Here is a 13,968-nt window from a genome sequence, read left to right on the forward strand (position 1 = left end):
CTTAGCTAGGAGCTGATATACACTCAGGACAAGAGGCAAAAATCGCGAATCAGTTCAGGTGTATTTAACATGATGCATAGAAATAGTGGGCCGAGCAGCGCTATACGACGTTAGTATTTTATGATTGACGCACGTGACGAGTGATTCTTATTCTTGAAACGTCTGAGGTTTTCTATAATACTAATTTTTGCTATAATAATTTCAACGATGATGGTCAGTTCAGTTCTACGCAAATGGCAAGTTTACGATGATCATGGACTGACCGATAATCCCGAGTAACTTCCCGGGCTTACATTTGTAGGTAATTATTAAAGTAATTCGTGCTCTGGCAGCGACGAACAGCGAGCACATGTGGGAGTGTTTGATCTTGTGATATGATCAGCGATCTGTACATATAACGCCGATCAGCCAGCAACAGTCACCTCATTTGAACTGAGATCTTCAACTACAACAGCGTTGCACATCCAGTCACGATAAAACTTTTTCCTGTGTAACTTTAACGCAGATCGGCCAGCGATGTTTCTAACTTACGTACAGCGGCAACGTAAAAATCGACGTTAGATGGACGTATAAAATATTCACAACGATGATTAGAGTACACTGCATTCTCACAGCACACTTGGCTCCAGATGTCTCTTTACCAAACAACTCTGGCCCTTTTATTTAAAATTATCTGAGCAATAGAAGCTGCAACTTATACCTCCACGAAAGTAGAGATTTTAGTTGAATGTAGTCAAATAAATAACTGTAATTGGTTGGTTCAAGATAGGCCTTCTAATTTTAGTCCATCAAATATAGGACAAAAGCCAACACGGGGGATAACACGTGCTCACCTATGGTTGAATTCAATAATGGGCGCTAATCAAGTCAGAAATGAGACCACGCCAGGGTAGAGAGTAGAGATCACGTCAAAGAGGAGACCACGCTAGGGTAGAGATCAAGCCTAGGAAAAAGCCACGCCAGGGTGGAAACTACGCCAAGGTGGTGACCACGCCAGAGTAGAGACCAAGCCAAGAAGGAGATTACGTCTGTGTATAGAGGTCTCGCCAGGGTAAAGATCCGTGGTCTCCACGCCAAGGAAGAGATCACGCTAGGGTAGAGACCACGCCAAAGAGAAGAATACGTCGAGAAGAAGACCACGTCAATGTAGAGATCTCACCAAGGAGATTACGCCAGGGTAGAGAACACGCCAAGGAGAAAGCCACGCCAGGGTGGAAACTGCGCCAAGAAAGTGATCACGCCAATGTAGAGATCACACCAAGGAGACGATGTCAGAGTGAAGACAACGATGCCAGAGTGGAGACAACGCCAGGGTAGGGACGACGTCATAGTGGAGACGACGCCAGGGAAGAGTTCTAAGTACAACCGCCAAACTTGGGAGCCCCTATCACGGCTGGAGGCACCAACCACACTTTTAGGCCGTTTACGCCTTGTGGGGTCAGCCACACCTGAAGGATAGCCATGAGTCTCAGGTTACTTCACGAGTGTCATCAGAGCTCAGGAGAACGAAGGTTTATTCACCAACAAGTACCTCCGCCAGCTCAACGCCTCGGAACGGGGCAGCACATTCATTGTGTATAAAGTAATCATGAACTTTCCTGCATTTCATGTCCACGACTACGTCGAACTGCACCTTCAATTGTCCAATTCATTTTTTTACAATAATTATCCTATTATACAGGGTGTTTCAGAATTAAGTAACCCTTTCAATTTGTAAATAAATAAAAAACTAAGAACGTTATGAAGTTGAAACTTGTTTTATTTAAAAGAAGAACATTTTCAAAAGAGAAGAGCCCTATTTTGTCAAAACAATTGTGGTGGGCATTTAAAAGATATTATATTTAAAAACTAGGATACAATATTACCATAAAAATGTTCTTCTTTTAAATAAAACAAGTTTCAACTTCATAACGTTCTTAGTTTTTTATTTATTAACAAATTAAAAGGGTTACTTAATTCTGAAACACCCTGTACATCAGATAGTTTTGAAGATTCGGCAATAAGGACGCTTCTAAATAAATTATCTTTCAACAAATTCTAAAGGTAATAGGAGAATACATTGTCTGGCTTTTATAATTCCACCCGCATGTATCATCATCGCCAGCTTGGTGCTTAGGTCCAGCAGGTTAACTTGACGCGGTGGCAATGGCGAATGGGCAAACCCAGATAATAAAAAGCCAATAATATATAATTTATCAAAGAAGTTCTCCGGTTACCAAGATTTCTATGCATTCGGAGTCCCAAACACGAATGATTCAATTCACGTTGATAATAATTAGCCCATCAATGTTTCTGTAAAACGAATTAGCGGCGTGAATTACTCAAACTTAAGCATTAGGGTAAATCATACGAGAATAGTTTTTACAGTTGCAGCGAATTGTACTGACATTCATCATGACCAACAACTTGCCTCAGTACCCAGTATACCACCATTTCCATACATCTGAAATTAAATGTGATTTTGCAGCAGCTCAATAAATAATAAAAACAAAAAAATACTTTCTTTTGGCGGTGAAATTAGATAAAACTCTGTTCTCCGCGCAGCTTTGTCCCTTATAATCCTTTGTCTCTGTGAAATAAATTATTTCACAACATAGGAGTCCAGAGAATTAATATGTTCATCAAAATTAATATGTGCATCGTCACAGCGCGCGTAATTTCAAAGTTTGTGCTCATCGGCCAGCTTTACAGCGGTAATTACAACGTCCTCACTGCCCACTAACTCATGTTAGTACTCTATATATAACAAATAAACTTATTCGACCGTACAACAGAGATATAGTTGATTAAATACGCGTTGGCTTCAGTAATATTTATGGAGGTCATCCTACAACATTGATAATAAAGAAAAATAAATAAAATCCGTAATATAAACATAAATATCAGTGACAAAAAGTAACCTACTCACTCCGAATGTCATTTTAGCGAGAACAATCGTTGACAGATTTGATACGAAATAGTTAACAGTAGGAAATGATGCAGGTTCTCAGCAGAAATAGGTTACACCAAAGAACTATGCATAATTTTATTTATAAAATGAATTTATCATCAACATGTTTTTTAAAGAAAAACCACCTCAATTGCGAACTCGCTTGAATTGATCTTAATACATTTGTGAAGATAGACATCTGTAAAATTTATTACAGCAATATTATTAGACGAACAAGCCACGACAAATGAACTTGCCGCTAATATTTAATGAGTTAACTAAATGTACTTCTTAGAAAACGACCGTCTAATTTAGGTAGTGATAAGATCAGCTGCTGTCTATAAGAGAGTACAAAAAACTGCAACTTACTTCAGAGCAATGAAATGCGAGTTTATTTAAAAAAACGTTTTCAATGGAACAAAAGGTTTTAACAAATGAACGAAAGTCAGTTTTAAATTAAAGACGGGCAATGTAAATAAAAAACAGGATTACTCCAGCCGATCAATCAGAAGCTAGTCCACGCCCAGAACAGAGCTCGAAATACAAGCGCACAGTTGCATAATGGCCTCCAGAACTCCATCATTTTCCTTGAGTTATTGCGCATAAAGTTCTCTCTTAGCATTGATATTGCATAGGTGTTGATCGACGACGACTAAAAGGTTCGATCATTTGAAAATGAGATTAGGATCAAATGAATTCTGAACTTTTACATGGATCATCGGAGGTTGAAATTCCAGTACCAGGTTGACTTGAAATTGCCGAGTTGCTGTATGACTCACTATCTGAGTCTAAAATCTTGAATGAAATTCCTTTTAAAATTCTGTTGTCAACTGTAACTGAAGAAGCGGGCTCGATGATAATTGGAACTTTATCAAATGCAGTTGCTTTATTAGCATCTGACGTGAAGAATGTAACCTTTTTCGATGCACTAAATGAAGGACAATTATTTTCTTTATAGTTTCTTTCAGGTTTCAGTGACGATAAAAGAACACCAGTGTCTCCAGTCCCAACTGTTGAGTTTTTGCTCAGTGACAGCCGAGTTTCAGTATATGGAATAATCTGATCGCCAACTGATATGGCCGCACTTCCTTCACCTCTTCCAGTGCTGATAGGAACACAAGCGTCGTCATACACGTGGTCATGCGATTCTGGATTGAGTCTCAGACTAACATCGAGTGTTTGGGTGTCCACCATAAGTACATTCGAGTCTAGACACTGATCGTCATTCTGAACATGAGGGCTGCCATCACTGGTCGCCGTAATAGAAAGAGTCCGTGTACCACATTGCAGAGGATCTTCACTTGTACCTTTTTTGCTTACGACGTTGCTGATTACTCGATCTATTGCTTCATTGACGGACGTGAGTTCCACTGTAGTTTGTTCGGAGACCGACATGCTACGGGAATCTATAAATTCAGAGTCAGAAATATCATCTCGTTCTTCGAGCTCTGCAATCTGATGCTCCCAGTTATCACCGTAAATTAATCTCTTCTCCCTGGCTTTCAAATGCTTGATAAACTCAGAGGCTTCCAAGTTATAGTCAATAGTGTCATCGTCAGGCATTGGGTCGTCCAACTCTTCATCGTTGTCTAGTCTTGATGACTTGCTTGAAGCATCGCCGCCAGATAAAATGGCACGAAGCTTACGTTCGGTTTCAATGAGCTTCTTGTACATTCTATCAGCCTCTTCAGGAGTTACTGAGTCTGATTTTTTAGAGGAGTTATTGATTGTTTTATGGCTTGTTCCTTGTTCGCTCTGCCATCCATAACACTCCGTTGGTCTCTCTTCAGCGTGTGAGAAAGGCTCAGCTTCTAAATCTTTTCTTTTTCCTCTTTCTTCCGGACGCTTCTTTTTGAAAAATTTTGCTTTTAGATGAGGGAAATGCTTACGATAAAACGGAGGATTCATTCGGATGATTTTCTTCCACTTAACGATTTCACTATATGAAGGTAGCTTGAGCGATTGTGTCATGGCTTTGTAAGCTTTCTTCCCAGCAACACTAAAGAGCAACGCTGCTTCCAAGACTTTGGGAGTGTACACAATTTCTTCGGGCATCCTCATAGCTGAATTGCTTTCTTGGCTCTCTGACTCAGCCTGGAGTCTTTCCTCGTGAGCTGAACCTGAAACACGGCTGGAGGAAGCATCACCGTTTGCTGAAGATTCCATGCCATCTTGGTGGGCGGTTTGAGCAGCCATGAGCTGAGTGTAGAGTAACTCGAGGGCGTGCTCACGCATGTTGCCGTTGAGCACCTGTAGACACTCGGCTGTGCTCATCTCTCCACGCTGACTGTTTTTTTCGCGGATGCGTTGAAGCTGTATTCGGTACCTGCAAATATAACACTTTAGAAATGAAGACAAAATATAATGGCGACAATGTTAACGAAATTATATCAAGTACAATCTTGTTTTGTCGCTAGGTCGTGCAAAGATGTCAGGTATTTACACTGTATTCGCGATGCAGGAGGTGTCGGAACAAAAATACAACTAAAGGTATTGCAACAAAAGATCTAAAAACGAATCGGCGAACAGAATTCTCAGTCAGAAAAGAGTATTCATACTTTGAAGTCAACTAACAGAGGAAAAAAGTCTATCATATAACAATAACTAATTCTCTAAACAATGTTAACTTTCCAAATATACACCCAAAAATACACAGACCTTTGTAGCTCTTTACTACGTTTTACCAGCAACTCTTTCTGGTGCCTTATTTTCTCCAGGAGGCTGTTGCGCATCCGTCTTTTCACGTCGAGGTCGTGCATGAATTGGTAGTAGGCCCTCTTGTCCGCACCCGAGGCGTCACCTGGACACAACAAACGTTAATAACATTTTAAATCATAAAATATATAAGGTTTAATTTTGAACAAGATGGAAATTGGAAGCTGTCGTGCAAATGAGTACCTTTTTAGCCCTATCTTCTTGTATAAGGGAGCAAGTAATGAGATAAATATAGTTTTCGTTGACACATCATCATAAAAATGTAGGTGTGAAAAATTAATTCATCCACTGACCACCTATGCCCATCTTTCGAGCCATCATCTCTTTAACTATACATAACAAACAAAAAAATTTTCTGTGCAGAAACGGCTTTGAATTTCTTCACAAAAGACACATCAGAGAATAACGCAATACAAGCAGCTATAGTAATTAAGTCCGAGGAGAAATGATATCGTTGGAAACCCAGATACGATTTTCCCAAAATTTTCATATAATCGAGAGCAAAATTTTAAGAGCTTTACTAATGAGGCTTTCCATGAATGTAGCTATTTAGGGTGAATATTGGCAAGGCTATACACCGAGCCAAGCTGTGACAATTGGGGATCAGGAAACAGCAGCAGTGACAATTCCTAGCAACACACAATAAAATTTAATTCCAAAGGAGGAAGCACTTACCACTGGTGTCCATATTGGGGACGTCAGATTCAGGCTCCAGCTTTCTTTTCTTGGGGGCACTGTCTCCGTAATGTGTACGTAGAGCTCGCTTGACGGAAGCTTTGTCGTCGGATGCCTCTTCGTCAGTCTCTTCATTGCATGCATCATCTTCCTCGTCATCTATGTCTCCATCAGCACCATCAGTATTGAACTCATATCGAGGAGTGTGTATTGACCGCCTCTGGCGGGCGGTAGAAAACGAGTTGTGGCTTAACTGTGAGCTAGTATACAAAGACCTTGAGTGTGACCCAGACAAGGGTGGGTTGGAGGAAGACGATGTTGGACCTGAATGTGATGCAGAAAAGGGCAGGTTGGAGAAAGAGGATGTAGGGTTTGAGTGTAGCAGAGGCCCAGGTGGGATTAGATTTGGAAATGCTAAGCTGGTATTGGAGGCAGAAGAGCTGTTGTTGCATAGCACATCACGAGCCTTGACGCGCACCAACTGAATTTTGGTGGCACTTGATCCCCCACTGATGTTGACTGACAGCTTCTCAGATGGCGCGGTTATCTCACCTGAAATAGACAGAAGTACAATTAAAATATTCTTAAGTAAATGCCTCGACACATTGAACCAAATATTTAGAAGTGTCATATGAACAGTTACATTAAATTCAGGGGTACTATAGAGAAAAGGATCATATGCAAAGAAGCAAGGGTCAGTAGATAAATATACTTCCTTCAAAGTATATATCTCCAAGCCCAGATACCTCTGAGTCAGGACACAATAGATAGAGGTAATTCTAATAATAGTTACCTAAAAATCTGTTCTAGTATAAATAATGTAGAAAAAGTCAGACTTAACAACCAAATATATGGAGGGATAAAAACTTATTCTTTCAAATCTTAAACAAACGTTAGACCTAGTAACTATAATCTTAGAACAGAGCTTGTGACAACAAACATCCTCAACTAGTGCAAGATTGGGACCAAGTTTCACCGTAACAATGACTGAACTAAAACTTATTTTACCATCAACATTACCTAATGGGCCACCAGTGGAAACACTGTTACCACTTACTAGAAAGAGAACTTCTGTCCGCTGATCCATTGCTCTTATCATTCTCACTTATTTCATCTGCAGCAATTGTACTGGTGCTTGCTGCAGATCTTGGCACTGTCAGCAATACGGCTGCAATAAGGATGAATTACAACACATTGGGAAATGTTAATAAATAATTTCTTAGCAGTAAGACAAAATTAGTGGAAATGCTAATATTATTGATGGTAATGGTATGATAACAGCTTTCACAATAATACGTGGCAAAATTTGAAAGCAGAATACTAGGTGATATTTGTTTTCATCCCAAATAACAAAAGATTGTAAATTCATCTATACGGCAAGGATATAAATTTTGCTGAAATGTTTGACCAAAACATGGAAAGACTTACACTTATTATTGTTGTTATTATTCACGAGGGTGGGCAGCTTGCTGGTAATTTCCTTAAAAGCCTTAGACGCAGCAAATTCCTGCACAGTCATCCCAGGAGGCAGTTGCAGTCGCACAACTGAGAAAATAGACGGTCTTTACTTGGCCACACTTCATCTCAATCTGAAATTTGTGCTGCTTCTAATTTGCAGTAATGATTTCAATCTGCTTCTTGATTTCAAGATTTGCAAGACTGGTTTCAAAACCCATTATTTGCTGAAAGGAGTTCTTCTCAAATGACAAATAATCAATGAAAACAAAGCAACTTTTAACAATGCCATTGAATAAAATGAAGCTTGCAATAAGTTTAGACACAGCCTTTGAAATGAAAAATTTATTTTTATTATCTGCTTACTGGAGGGAATTCTTATAAAATTCATCTAACCTGAAAAAAGTACAATAATATCATTTTAATGGCAGCAGAACAGAATATGCACTAACCGTACAAAGGAATAGATAAGAGAATAGAAACACAAATTCACCATAAACAAGCCACTAACTCTTTTTTGCAGTAGGACCAGCATCTCCACAAGATGTGCCTAACTGTAGCTCTTGGATGGAGTTAACCGTGTCCACTCTGAGCTCCAGCTTCAGCTTTGAGCTGTGCTTCTCAGCAGCTTGGTTACATTCATCTGGAAAAATGAGATGTCTAAGGTATGCATATGCTGAATCAACATTAGGAAATTTCTGACAATGTTAAACAAGGATATATAATAGATAATTAATTAAAAAATTAAGTGGAATGCTTGGTAGAAAATTAAACCTTGTAGAATACATTGCATTTACAACAGATTATGCAGTGAAGTAGTGTTATATCACCACAATATATAATTCAAGAATTAAATAATAATGTTGTCAGTGGATTAAACTTGCTTTAAAAATTAGTAATTGAGAAATAGAACAAGACTATCCAGAATTATTGATGTGCCAATTTAAAATATTTTCTGGTATTAAATATAGAGAAAGTTAATTACAATGATGGACCTCTAATTTACTCCATACTAAAATATAAAGATGAAAACTATGTTATAACACTGAAACTGCATGGTGTATAATTGATATTAGACTTTGATATCTAACATAAATGAATTAAATTTATTTTCCACCTGAGATGCTGACAGTTTTGGCTTCATCTGTGCCACCACATTTCTTAAGCAACCGCAACTGCAATGTATCTGCAGCAGAAGATTATCAAAGTTAGGAATGAAGTTTTCTGAAGACAGGAAATAAAATTAAAAGTTGCAGATACTAAAGCAATCAATACAAATAAAAATATTTGAATAAAGAACTTGGTGGTTTCTGGGCTGCTGTTTAGCAGAGAAATTCTGTGTGCCACTTTAAATAAATTCTATCAGAGATTCCAAAGTTTTATAGTTCACAGTTTAGAAACCACTAAAATTAGCCTGAGAAATAGTAATTAGTGATGCAGAAGCCAAACCTTGTCATAGTTTGTCTACTTTGAAGCATGCAAGAATAATTTGTTCAGTAACTGACATGCCCTTTTTTTTTTTGTTCCTGAAGTGCTATCTTCTCTTTTATGCTGATATTTTTGCCAAGTTTACAATATTGAAGCCCTTTTATATATGATCTGATTGGTCTTTTTGACCAAAAATTTTTTGTTCAGATAGGCAAAAATGTCCATGATACGTATGTATGATATTGTATGGCAAGATTATGTAACTAAGTCAGGAAGTAAAGATAATATTCTCTATCTCTACTATAGCAGCTTGCAAAGCAGCTATACGCTAAGGAAGTCTGTAGCAAGCTAAAGCAAACTCTACATGGTTGTGATTGCAACAATCAAGTTAAAAGAGTTTATTTTTATTTTAAATGGCGTTTACTTCATTTTCATTTTTACTAAGTTATAGAGGTGACAAATTGATACCTTACTACTGTTACTATTTTGGGAATTAATTTAAAATCCATTACAATTTCCAGACTCACACTCATTAGCTGTTGACAATATATATACATTTCTAGTGAAACAATGCGAATTCAAAGTTTTTTTTATTGAAGTATCTTGTCAAAAATTTATTCACAGGAAAGCCTGCACTTAAAGCAAATAGATTGCACTGCTTGAGTGAATTCTAAAAATGTATGCATACCTGAAGCATTTGGAACTGATGGCAATTCTTGGTCTGGTACAGCATTTGGCAGAAGTCTTGGAGTCTTGAAGCTGGCACGCAAGTTGTACTGATTCTGACTGAAGTGGCGTGAACAAACTCGATGTATGAATTTGTAGGGGTTCCCGGAGCGTGCAAGCAAATCCATCCTGCCAACTCGTTTTAGCCAGAGTACAGCATTGTGCTTCTCAGCCGGTAAGTAGAACATGCTAATGTCTCTTCTTGCCCCAGAAGCATTGCAGCAGTCTGACACAATGCACCTCCACATGATGGCAAATTCAGGCAATTTTCACAAAATATCCTTGAAATGAGCTTGCTGGATACAAAATTACTGTCATTCTATCAATTTGTATTTCAATGAAAAAAACTACAATAAGAAATTAAATGAACAATTTTCGTTCATATTTCAATTTCTTGAGATGTGATGGTCTGAAAATTATGAATTATCATACATTTCATAAAATTATGATGGTACGGTGGTAGGTACCAAATACACAAATTACAAATAATGTGATGATAGTGAAAGCCAATGAATCTACCCATAGCAATTAATCTACTTATAGCTCTGATCATATTGCAGTGGGAGTCTCTCAGTGGTTTACAGGTCAAATTATCCACAATCTGTTTGGTAACCACAGCAAGCAAAAATTAACTTATAGATTACACATTTTATTAACAACAATATTTCATTCCAAAGTACTTTGGTGAGTGGTCACAATAAATAAATTGAATTTCTTTGGTATTGAATTGAATAATATTTAGTTGACTTACACTGTTAAGCATTACATTGAAACTTTTACCATACCGTCAAACGGGGTGATAAAGGACAGGCAGGATAAATTGGGACAATTGTCCACATTTCATAGAAATCTTGTAACAGCTAAAATAATGAAAACATTGCAAAACTAAAATAGTGGCGTAAAGTTTAACATTTTTACTATCCATGTGACATAAAGCAAGTTAGGAAATCATACATTTACTACCTTTAAAAATCCTTGAAAAAAGGGTGAAAAGCGTGATTTTGGAAAAGTACCTCTGGTAAGGTCTGTAGCAAAAAAATATATATATATTTGCTACATTAAAAAAATTTACTTGTAAACAAAAGTTGCACACAGGTGTTGGCTTAAAAATGCGATTGACAGAATTTGCCTATCTCATTAAAAAAGTAAATAAAACAAAATACTTTTAAAAACCGCATTTTCTTAACGGACAAAAAAGAAAAACATTAACTCTTACATAACATTAAAGTTATGTAGAAATGTAAGAGATAATGTTTTTCTTTTTTGTCCGTTAAGAAAACGTGGTTTTTAATAGTTTTTTATTTGTTTTATTTCATTGTTTTTAGTTTTGTAACCACCAGACAAACGTGGTTTTTATGAATGGTTCTTTATATATATTTATTTTCTAGTTTTTAATTTAGCAATTTTAGCAATTCAAATCATTTTCCAGGGTTGGCAACTCTGGATGTTTGACAAAAAAACTTGACTCTAAAATTGTGAATTTTAAGTTTTTTTTTATTAAAAATTTTTTTTAGATTACGTAACTTTTCCACATGTTACGTATCTCATTTTTATTTCTTTTATCTTCAATTTTAGTTCTAATAGTATCCTCAAGTTTAGGTGAATTGTTTAAATGAGAATTTTAGGCAACTAATTGTTTGTACCTGTGTTCTAGGTTTTGAACTGACGATGGAGCTCGACTCCGAAACGTTTTCTCTTATAAGAAATGGTGAACTTTTTGGCTATTTTCTTTTTTTTTTAATTCCTGGTAAGTTTATCTTATTGTATGAAACTAGAGATGTATAAATGTCAAATCATCTATACGGCCTGGATATGTAGCCGCCATTTTCAACTTCTCTTGAATTTGCAGATGTAGAATTAGTCTACTAGACATAGTTTATTTCTGATGCATCAGAGCATTCAGTGTTTGACCCAGATGCCTGTATAGTACCTGAGGAACCAAGCTATTCAGTCAGTTAGATTTGATTACATAAATTATTGATTACACTGTTTCATATTTATCTTGGTTCATACATTGTCATTTCTTCTATCTATCATGAATCATTCTTTGTATATTTGTCTTATGTATTTTCTTGTAATTTTCTTTCTAGAAACCATACATCATGGAATACTTATTTTTTACCCTGTCATGATGGCGCGTCTTTGAATAGTTCAGCAAACATTCCCAAAGAACTAGCCAACAGAAAAGTCCTTTACACTATATATAAAATAATTAAATGCAGTGACTGGAAATAAAATGTTTGAATTGTGTATATATACATGTTTATTTCAAACAGTGTTAGCTTTTCTCATAATTCTCGTTCCAAGTCATTTGAGGTTTGTTTGGTTGTCGTTCAGTTTATGTTTAGTATTGGTTAATTGGTCTGAATCAAATGAGAACAGTGCAGTCAGTCACTCAGTCACTAGGTGCTAGTTGGTGTACGGTATTTAGAGGGTAGAGTGTGCTAGATTTATAGGCCATAAATCTAGTAGATCTATTGATAGTGCTGTGCATTGTGCTATCAGCTACCTGTTATGTGACTCTTTAATGTTTAGGAGATCCGCATTCCTGAAGCGTTGTTGTATATTGAAGCCAGTTAAATGGTCAATATTTAGCTTGTTACCTTGCTCCGTACAAACTTTACAAAGCTAATGAATAGACTTATCAATAATTGTTTACCCAAAAGTCCCAAAGTGGTAAATACCACATTGGCCATTCTTTAAGGCAATAACTGCCCTTTTTAGTCATCCATATACTGTTATTGTTAGTAGGCTAATTGCAACATAAAAAATAACATTTCAAAAAGACACAAAAGCTGTAAAAATAAAAAAAAAAAAAATGAAAAATCATGAAAAAATAAAAATAAATCATTGATTTTTTATTTTTTTTTTAAATAAAAAATCATCAACCCTGTTGCATATACAAGCATTCAGATGTACATAGTTGGCTGAAGTGCAGACTATCATAAATACAGGCATCGTAATATATTGCACACAGGGTTGGCAATGATTTAATCAAACTGATTAAATCATTTGATTTTGTATAAATAATCACAAGTTTATTTATTTGATTTTTTTATATATTTAAATATATTGAGTGGCAGTCAAATTTATTTTGAGGTTTTGTTATTCATGGTTTAGTATAAATGTGCCATGAAAAATTGGAATACAAACCGGTGTCCTGAGGCATCAAGTGTTGCAATACATTGTACATAGCTAGCTGCTCAGCTAATTTTTATAAGGCTATAAGTAGTCCTTAACTATTTAACTACCGGTATTTGTTATATTTTAATTATACATTATACAATTTACATGTGTTAGCTAGTTTATATAAGAAGGGTTGGTTGAGATTCTATTGACCTTTTAGGCATTTAGAAAGATTTTTCACCCTAATATGAGTATTCCAATTAAAATATTGAATTTCAATCTTTAACCCTTTCGCGGGTAAGTTACCATATATGGTAATCAAAATAGGAGTAAAAAAGGCCCCACACATCACCCACATGGCTTTGGGCAGCCTGCCAACAAGCTCCAACCAATCACAGATTGTGTACGAGTTCCATCATGTATGACGTAGTGCTCTGACGCGCTCTTACATCTGTGTGAGCTGAATTGAAAACTAAGTACACTGACGCAATGGCAAAATGGCATTTAGGGCCCTCATCGTATTCACTTCAGCAGCTCTAGCCCATGACGAACTGTAGGTAAGGCTATCATAGTTGCTAGCATCATAGTTAAAAACTTGCTTTATCAACTGATTATGATGCCATTTACTTGAAGCAAATGCAAGATAGTGAAATATGATGGCAAAAATTAGTGTGATCATATATGAGCATACACCCACCAATGCTTAGAGATTGAAGTGACTATCTTTGGTCATATGCCTGCTAAAGGTAAATTTCTACAGTGCTTGGTAAATATGTTTGTTAGCATTTAGTGGTTAGCAGTATTATGATTTAAGCCATGTTTTTCACAGAGTTGGCAATGATTAAATCAAAATGATTAAATCATGTGATTAAATCACTTAATTTTTTTATTAAAAAATCATGATTTTTTGAATT

General features: G+C 36.4%; 1 protein-coding gene across 2 annotated transcripts; it reads right to left on the reverse strand.

Moving 5' to 3' along the window:
- Positions 1-2,357: 2,357 nt before the first annotated feature.
- LOC108679000 lies at positions 2,358-10,301 on the reverse strand. 2 transcript variants are annotated; one of them, XM_018167503.2, is made up of 8 exons: positions 9,891-10,301; positions 8,892-8,960; positions 8,286-8,417; positions 7,748-7,864; positions 7,377-7,487; positions 6,320-6,871; positions 5,588-5,729; positions 2,358-5,255 (listed from the first exon to the last, which is right to left on the reverse strand). In XM_018167503.2, exons 1-8 carry the CDS (start codon positions 10,174-10,176, stop codon positions 3,617-3,619), a joined length of 3,048 nt encoding a protein of 1,015 aa, XP_018022992.1. In that variant the 5' UTR covers positions 10,177-10,301; the 3' UTR covers positions 2,358-3,616. The 2 variants fall into 2 exon arrangements, with proteins under 2 accessions (XP_018022992.1, XP_018022993.1); XM_018167504.2 differs by lacking the exon at positions 8,892-8,960.
- Between the last annotated feature and the right edge of the window lie 3,667 nt (positions 10,302-13,968).

Source organism: Hyalella azteca, unplaced genomic scaffold, assembly GCF_000764305.2.
Source record: "Hyalella azteca isolate HAZT.00-mixed unplaced genomic scaffold, Hazt_2.0.2 contig3520, whole genome shotgun sequence".
Lineage (NCBI taxonomy): Eukaryota > Metazoa > Arthropoda > Malacostraca > Amphipoda > Hyalellidae > Hyalella > Hyalella azteca.

Bases quoted from the DNA above. Each gene is read 5' to 3' on its own strand.
- LOC108679000 (XM_018167503.2), bottom strand. From the start codon at position 10,176: ATGTGGAGGTGCATTGTGTCAGACTGCTGCAATGCTTCTGGGGCAAGA. The intron at 8,418-8,891 runs GTGGAAAATAAA...TCATTTTTCCAG, and splicing joins CAAAACTGTCAGCATCTCAG to ATGAATGTAACCAAGCTGCT. The intron at 7,865-8,285 runs GTTAGTGGCTTG...CTATTTTCTCAG, and splicing joins TGGTCCTACTGCAAAAAAGA to TTGTGCGACTGCAACTGCCT.